Source organism: Mastomys coucha, unplaced genomic scaffold (assembly GCF_008632895.1).
Source record: "Mastomys coucha isolate ucsf_1 unplaced genomic scaffold, UCSF_Mcou_1 pScaffold7, whole genome shotgun sequence".
Lineage (NCBI taxonomy): Eukaryota > Metazoa > Chordata > Mammalia > Rodentia > Muridae > Mastomys > Mastomys coucha.
In genome coordinates this window covers 68929453-68938321 of record NW_022196913.1, presented here as the reverse complement: position 1 = coordinate 68938321, position 8869 = coordinate 68929453, and the positions used below count along the sequence as shown (strand labels likewise).

General features: G+C 41.1%; 1 protein-coding gene across 3 annotated transcripts in view; it reads left to right on the top strand.

Moving 5' to 3' along the window:
• Nucleotides 1-8869, top strand: part of Slc35d2 (solute carrier family 35 member D2) — a 35351-nt gene that overhangs the window by 16700 nt on the left and 9782 nt on the right. For all 3 annotated transcript variants that reach the window (XM_031359216.1, XM_031359215.1, XM_031359214.1), the window contains exons 5-8: nt 1076-1147; nt 2277-2345; nt 5276-5378; nt 6639-6731. In XM_031359216.1, the coding sequence (XP_031215076.1) occupies nt 1076-1147; nt 2277-2345; nt 5276-5378; nt 6639-6731 (337 nt within the window). The remainder of the gene's footprint in view (nt 1-1075; nt 1148-2276; nt 2346-5275; nt 5379-6638; nt 6732-8869) is intronic.

Below are 8869 nucleotides of genomic sequence, written 5' to 3'. Positions count from 1 at the left end.
AAAAAAGAAAAAAAGAAAAAAAAAAAACCCAACACCCAGAGTCAATTCTCTCATTCCACCATTTGTGTCATGGGATTACACTCAGTATCTGGGCTTAGCAGCTTTAGCAGCTTTACCAGCCAAGCTGTAACTTTGTTATTTTTAAAAATATATTTTAAAATGATTTATTTTATTTTTAATTATGCGTATATATGTGCGTATGTGCATGGGTATGCACCTGTGAGTGCAAGTACCCAATAAGGCCTGAAAAGGATGTCAGCTCCCTGGAGCTGGAGTTGCAGGTGTTCATGAGCTTCCATGTGCATGCTGGGAACTGAAACTGGGTCATCTGTAAGAGCAGCAACTGCTCCTAACTACTGAACCCTTTCTCCAGGCCCTTGACTTTGTTATTCTTCAACATGGTTTTGGTTTTCTTGGTCCCTGGAATTTCTCTATTAATATTTGGAATCAATTTGCCAGTTTCTGCAAAGAGAAAGCTAGTTGATATCTGATAGATTTTTTGTTGAATCAGTGGCTTAGTTAGGGTTTCTGTTGCTGTGAAGAGACACCAAGACCAAGGCAACTCTTATAAAGGACAACATTGAATGGGGGCTGGCTTACAGTTCAGAGGTTTAGTCCATTATCATGGTGGTGGGAAACATGACAGTGTGCAGGGAGACATGGTGCTGGAGAAGGAGCTGAGAGTTCTACATCTTTATCCACAGGCAACAGAAGTGACTGTGAGCTACACTGGGCATAGCTTGAACTCATGAGACCTCAAAGCCAGTCCCCCACAGTGACACACTTCCTCCAGCAAGCCCACACCTACTCCAGCCAGGCCTCATCTCCTAATAGTGCCAGGAATTCAAACACATGAATGAATATGGAGGGTGGGGGGATACCTATGCAAGCCACTACAACCAGTTTGTGAAAAAATTATTCAATCCCTATTTTATGACTTGATATGATTTGTTAATGGGAAATATTTCAATGAATGTTAACCCATGACCTTAATTAAAACTGTTTACCATGTTTAAGAACAAAAACAGCAGCTGACACTGTGTGGCTGATGTTAGGATTGAATCTTTTCTGACAGCTTGCCGATGTTCACTGTGCTCAGGAAATTTACGATTCCACTCACTTTACTCCTGGAGGCCATCATACTTGGGTAAGTTTTCTAAATTTTTTTTATTTCTTCAATATTTCCTAAGTATTGTGTTTGCATGGTTGGAGGGGTATATTCATATATGTTACATGTGGGTGTGTGAGACTATGTATATGCATAGAAGAAGACATGGGTTGATATCCTAGATTTTTCTCTATTGCTCTCCACTGTTATTTGAGACGGGGTCTTTTATTGAATCTGGAGCTCACTGATTGGCTGGACTGGCTGGTGGGCAAGCCCCTGGATCTGCCTGTTTTTGCCTCCTAGGCTTGTGCTGTGGCCTAGATTTTCTTGAGTTTTGGGGATCTGACTTTAGATCTTCATACTTGATAATTGCTGAGTAAGACTTTATCTATTGAGCCACCTCCCCAGTCTCTCTGTGTTATTATTATTATTTTTTTTATCCTATAGATTCTTACCATGGGGTCCTCTTTCTGAGTAATTGATTTGAGTTGCTCCTTGTAGCAACTGATGAAAAATTATTTGTTCATTTAAAGAAAAGTTAACTGTTCCCATGATCCCCTAGTATCTTAATGAAGGTCATTTAAATGCTTATTTTACAGCAGAAAATGGCATTGTAGTAGGAGATTATAAAAGAAATAGTGATCATCCTTAAACAGATACGAATCTGTGTGCTGAGCCGAATGGAATGAATAGTGACAAAGAGCTGCCCACAGACAGCAGAAGCAGGCAGAAGAGCAGGGGACATGGTTCTGATGTGCCATAGCATGATGTCAGGACAAATTAAGTCTCATAAATGTTGATACACATTTGTCTTATGAAGATACTCAGGCTGACCCCTGAAAATGCAAATTTTTATTTTGCTGTAAAGATTTTTGTTAATTTCCAATGCCTTAAGCCTGAGGCTGTACATTGAGTCCTCTTCTGTATTTCATCTTAGCGTCTTTCCAGGGGAAGAAGAAAAATCACTTTATAATTAGATTAGGGAAACAGCTTAAGAAGTAACTTTGGCCTGATTTACATTTCCAGAACCTTCTCTACATGAACATGTCCGATATTGGACTTTAGCTACGGAGCCACTGATATCTGTTTTCAGGGTTTTTTTTTTAACTAACATAAATAATATTTTTCTCTCTCCCCACCTGTCCCCTCTCTTTTTTCTTGACCACAGGAAGCAATATTCCTTGAACATCATCCTCAGCGTCTTGGCCATCGTTCTCGGGGCTTTCATTGCAGCTGGGTGAGACTTGGCCCTGCCCCGCCGTTCAGTGGCTTCTCTGTGTCTTTGACAATAGGCAACCCTGTCCTATGGATTTTCCTCCTCCATCTTTCTGCAGCTGGATTGAGCAGCTGTTGAGTTGGTGGCATCCTGTGTGTTCGTGTTCCTGTGAGCATCAAAAAAAAAAAAAAAAAAAAAAAAAAAAAAAAAAAAAAAAACCAAAACCCCAAAAACAAAAAAAGCCATGGGCAATAAGGGTAGTTGTCAAAAGCGGCCCAACACAGCATTACACAAACATTACAAGATGTTTTTGGTGTTTGGTTTTTGTTTTTTGTTTGTTTGTTTGTTTGTTTTTTGTTGTATGGGTCTTGAGTGTAGATTCTGTGGATGACAGTGTTCTATTGTAAGCATCACAGGATGTTAACATAATTATGTTCAACCAGTTTACTTTTATCATTGAGTGGCCTTACTTTAAAAGTTCTATTTGAGGTGTTCTTAGGCATTTGGTTTAAAATAACAGATTAGGGTTTGAGGTGGTAGAATTCGTACTTAGCACACACTAGGGTCCATATTCATAACATATCACCCAACATGCCCGAGTGCGCGCCACACACTCACACACCTAAAACAAGCAAACAGGTTTATAAACCCACTTGTTTTTTGTTTGTTTGTTTGTTTGTTTTTAAATTTTGGTTTGGTTTTTGGTTTTTGTTTTTTTCTTTCGAGAAGGGTTTTTCTGTATAACCCTGGCTATCCAGGAACTCATTCTGTTCCTTCAAGTCTGTTCTTCAAATCCATCAAGTTCATACAGGTTCAGGCTGGCCTTAAACTAAGACTTCTACCTCCCAAGGGCTGGGATTAAAGACATGCACCAACACCACGGGGCCAGTTGTTGTTTTATTGTTCCGTGATGACTGGTAGAGTGTGGTCATTACCTAAGCAGGTATGTTCCAGAACAGGCCAAGACTAACTGCTAGTTCAGACTTCTTCCCTTCATGATTAATATGTAAAAGCAGGGCAGGGGAAATGCACTTGTGTTTGCAGAGGCCAGAGGTCAACATCATTCCTTAGGAACTGTCCATTTTGTTTCCTTTAAAAAAATTTTAATTGATTTTTTTTTTTTTGTGAATTACATTATCATGTACCCCAATCCCACCCATTTCCCAGTCCTTCCATTTCTGCCCTCCATCCTTGTAACCTCCCCTGGCAATAGGAAAAAAAAAACCCCATCTTGCCATGAAAGCTGCAGTGTGTCACGTTATGTCACACAGTATATACTCTTTTGTCCAAACAGCTTGCCTATTTTGTTTCTTGAGTCTTTTTAAAGTTTGCTGGTTCAGCTATGTTGACTGACCACGGAGCCCCAGGGGTCCACCTGTCTCCCTCTCTCAGCTCTAGGATTACAATCGAATGTCACCATGTCTGGGTTTCTAATGTGGACTCTGAGGATTGAATTCAGGTCCTTGTGCTTGTGTGAGAAACCCTTTACCAACAGAACTACCTGTCTAGCCCCCAAAGAAAAACTATAGACAAGTTGAATTTAATACTTCTGTTGCTCAAAGGAATCATTTGTAAATCTAGACTTACATATCCCTCCGGCGATTCCTGCAGGCAGCATTTATGAACGAGAAGCAAAATTAGGTAGATGCATTAACCAAAACATGTTGGTTAATTCTGAACTCAAAGGTAACAGAGGGTTGTTCTGAACTCAAAGGTAACAGAGCCAAGAGGTACCAGGAGGTTTTGCTCTACCCTTTGTGTCTGACACTGGGTTTAGCCTCCCTCTGTGGAAGTGGCCCTCTCCTGGACTAACCAGAGCAGCCACATCTGCTGCTGAGCACAGACAGCTGGCACTCAGATAAGTCTGCATGCCTCAACCCTAAGATGGCCGGCCCTTCCCTGCACTGCTGCCTTGCGTGTTTCCTGCTAGGTCCCAGTTTGTCTTTGGCACTGAAACCTTTGCTAAAATATTACATAAACCTCTGGATCCAACTGCTTAGGGTTTCATTTTTCTGTGGATTACTGTGCATGAAAAATACTAAGATGATTTGTATTCCTTTTTACTTGTCAGTTAAGTTAGCAGTCCCTAACCAGCAAGATGCAGTGTTACTTGCCTGTGGTATTACGTCCTACAAAGGGGTATTGTCAGAGCTGCAGGCCCTCCTGGGCACGTGTAGTAAAATCCTGTCTCAGTAACAACCAAGTAACCAGCTAGTTAGCAAACTTAACTAAATTCACAAGCCCCAGGTATTCATCCTAAGAGGGTGTATGAAAGGTTTGTCTTCTGACAATTTATATCATGGGGTAGGCAGGAAGTGTGGGTGGGCGAATCACATCACGGGGTGTGGTTGTCTGCCGCATCCACGTGTCATGTCCCTTCGACATTTTTATGTTAGTGCTACTTATTTAGGAAGGGAATTGCTGAAGTGCTCAGAATTCTGGAAGGAAGGCGCCTTGGAAGGCTTGAATAGGCACACAGGGCGTGCTTCACCCTTTGACAGACAGGGAACTGTCTGGGCACCAGATGGAGGTGTCACTCCCAGGCTGTCCCCTGGGGATGGCCCTGCTTATAATAAGCAGGGCGCCTGGTGGGTGGGCAAACGGGGCCCTCAGGACAGCCACTGCTCACTAATTATTGTGCCAAACTATCAGTTAACAAACAAAGGGTTTGCAGTTAAAGCTAGACAGTTCAGGTCCCCAGGTCTTAAGCTAAGTGTAAATAACCGGAGGTCGCCTGATCAGCTGTCTTGTCTACATCTGGGAGGAAGGGTGGGCAGGGGCGGGGAGGGGGGTGGTGGTGGAGTTAATGACTCACTGCTAGTGGGGAATAATTTGTCTCAGAAAAGATGCTACTAGTACTGCACACAGATCTGACACAGATGAGCAAGCATGCTCCCAGGCTAGCTTGAGAGTGTCTTTATAACGCCTCCCCTTCCTGTTCTCCCTGCCAGCTCTGATCTCACATTCAACTTGGAAGGCTACATTTTTGTATTCTTGAATGATATCTTCACCGCAGCCAATGGAGTTTATACCAAACAGAAAATGGACCCGAAGGTACGGGACCTTCCCTCCTGCAGCTTTACACCTGTGCCATCTGGCTCCTGAGATGACATGAAAAATGACAACGAGCATGTTCAATTAGCATGTAGCTTGATGCACACCCTGTGATCTAGAAACCACTGATTTCTTCTTAATTGTCTTGTCTGTATAAGAAAGACCTTGTTATTCTTGGTATTGCAAGAGTTTGGTTGAAAATTAGGGATGAAAAAAATGCCACTATTTTATATGTACAATCATAATATATATATGTATATATGTATATATATGCTTTTCAAAATGTATATGAATATATGTACATATGTATTTGTGAATATATATGTATGTATATATGTATATCTATATACATTTTGAAAAGCAAATTCATTTTTTTAAAGCAGCATCATTAAAGACCATGACAGACTCAGAAGGAGGTGGGACAGTATCATGATATTAACTCTGAGAGCATTAGTCTGTATGTAGGTTTCCAGCTGTAAGCTTCAATAACTCACAGGCCATTATGCCTTTAAAACTTCATTTCTCCAAACCTGTTTTCCCATGAAGTGAGATGTCTGGTGGTCATTTGTCATGTCCTCTGGTACTAACCATCTCTTCAACAAGATGCAAGCTGTTAGGGCTGTCTGTTGTGCTGGCCCAGCCCTCACCCAGCTCCGTGACCGGAAGCTGTCTGGGGTGAGCCAGCATATGGGTCTTTGTTCTGGGCTCTTTGTGCTTTGTGAGGGAGTTCTCCCTGACTGATGGGTGCTTTTCTGTGAACTGTTTTTAAAATCTGTATGCCCATTTGTTTCTTTGAATGGTGACAGTTTTACAAAAACAGGTTCATTGCCTTTCTGAAAATATAATATGTCACCCCCCCTTTTTTTAGGAGAAGTGGGTGGCCACTTTAGTGAAAGCAAACACGATAGGCTGCTATTCTTTAATGGATGGAGCAGATGTTTTAAAAGAATTGGTTAACATTTTAAATTTCCATTATCTCATTTCAGATTTGCTACTTTGAATAACATGCTTAAGAGATGGGTAGGGCCTCAAGCCCTCTGTTTTCATCCATTGTGCATGTGCTTGTTGGTGTAGAACAAATATTTATTCCGAAGTTACAACACAATGCAATGGTCCATTTTACAACAGACATGAGCCAAAAGTCTGACAGTACATTGCCAGCCTTTTACACACTCTAATTATGCATAAATAGACAAATTGGCCCAGGAGACATAATACCTTAGACCTCTAAAGTTGAATACCATCTTCTTATTCTCACAGGAACTGGGGAAATACGGAGTGCTTTTCTACAATGCCTGCTTCATGCTCATCCCAACTGTCATTATTAGTGTCTCTACTGGAGACTTTCAGCAGGTAAATGTGGCCCGTGTTAGGAGCATGGTTAAGGTATGTGAGGCTAGCTGGGCAGTGGTGGCGCACACCTTTAATCCCAGCACTTGGCAGAGAGGCAAGTGGATTTCTGAGTTCGAGGCCAGCCTGGTCTACAGAATGAGTTCCAGGACAGCCAGGGCTATACAGAGAAACCCTGCCTCAAAAAAAAAACCTAAAAAAAAAAAAAAAGTATGTGAGGCTGAGCTAGGATGTGCTAGATGAGTGCGTTCAATGCGTCGTTGGCTTCATTGTATTTTTTACTCTGTGGGTAAATTGAGAGTTAGCCCCATTGTTAGTGGAGAGGTAATTTATTAAATTCTCATATTCAAGGAGAATTTTGCCTCCTGATGTGATGCCAGATCACCCACTGTTTGCCCTCTCTGACCTCTTTAATTCAGTCTCTGGAGATTTAGGCAGCGCTCTCTGAATTGAGTGATTGCCCGGCACTAAAATTGCAAATGGACTGGAGAGCTTTGTAGAATTATTATTCAGAAAAAAATATAACTAGAAAAATACACTGAAAGATCTAAGAGCAATATCTAGGGCTGGGGATGCAGCTCAATGGTAGAACACTGGCTTGCATACATAGGACTGTGGGTTTGACCCTTAGTGCTATAAAGGGAAGTGGGGGAGATCGAGAGATTTTATTTTTTTCCTCTAAAATGATAAAACACAAAAACTATAATGTTTAAAATACAACTCATTTGGGCTGGAGAGATGGCACTTGCTGGCAAGCCTGATGACCTGAGTTGATCCATATTATATATGGAGAGAGCTGACTCTGGCAGATTGTCTCCTGAGTGCCATGTATGTGATGTGTCTAAGCCACATCCCTACACCACCCCCCCCCCCACACACACAGTAGAAAACCTAACGATAAAATATGAATACACTTTTAAAGTATTGAGTGACAAGATTTGACCTGAGATATAAGATATACACTGTAATTAGTAACGAAAATGAGAGAGATCCTATCAGGGAAGAGCGATCTGTTTCCACTCCATAACTATCTGAAATATTCACTGAATTATTCCAAGCTCTTTCAGCTGGCTGCTTGGGGCCATGGCTGAGTCTATTTTAGATTATGAACTAAATGTGATAAAGAAGGTAGTTCATGTACATCCATATAAAGTTTGAGCTAAATACCCTGGAAGCTGACAGATGACACAGAGTGAAATATTCTCTCTCTGTCATTGGAGGAAGAATGAATGAGTCGACAGGGAGAGATGGAAAGGCCAAAGTTTTTGGTGACTCACCACTCTGGGAAGTGAGTCTTGGACTTTGGACTTATATAGTCAGATTATTAACTGTGGGAAATGAAGCCAGAGCTAAAACCCCTTCTGTTAACAAACCCCAGGTCCCTGGGAGATTCTCATTTGACCTTACCTATCGTAGGGCCAAAATACATGTGGTGTGTTGCAACTGAGGGACAGGGATTTTAAGGAATTGATTTTCTTCCTGATTGACCCCGCCCCACAAAGTGCAAAAGATTCATAATCCAGCATGCTTTGCAGATTCTGTTTCTTCAAATGTTACCAGTATAGATCCATTCTTAAAGATAGAAAACTAGTGTTTATTAAAGTGTAGGCTGGTGAAGAACATCTGTATTCTAAGAAGTATTACTAAATAACCCTCTCTGGGTTTATGGTATCCAGAGAAAATAATTTTCATTTATATAAATACTTCTAGCTCTGGGTTTTTTTTTTTTTTTTTTTTTTTTTTTTTTGGTTTTTTATTTTTTGTATTTTTCAAGACAGGGTTTCTCTGTATAGCCCTGGCTGTGCTGGAACTCATTCTGTAGACCAGGCTGGCCTCGAACTCAGAAATCCACCTGCCTCCGCCTACCAAGTGCTGGGATTAAAGGTGTGCGCCACCACCGCCCAGCTTAGCTCTTGATTTTTAAATTATTACAATTTATTTATTGAATTATTTGTGTGTGTGTGTGTGTGTGTGTGTGTAAGGATGTTATCTTAGTGACCAAGGTAACTCTTATAAGGATAACATTTAATTAGGGCTGGCTTAAGAATTCTACATCTTCATCTGAAGAAGGCTGCTAGCAGAATACTGGCTTCCAGGCAGCTAGGATGAAGTTCTTTTTTTTTTTTTTTTTTTTTTTTTTT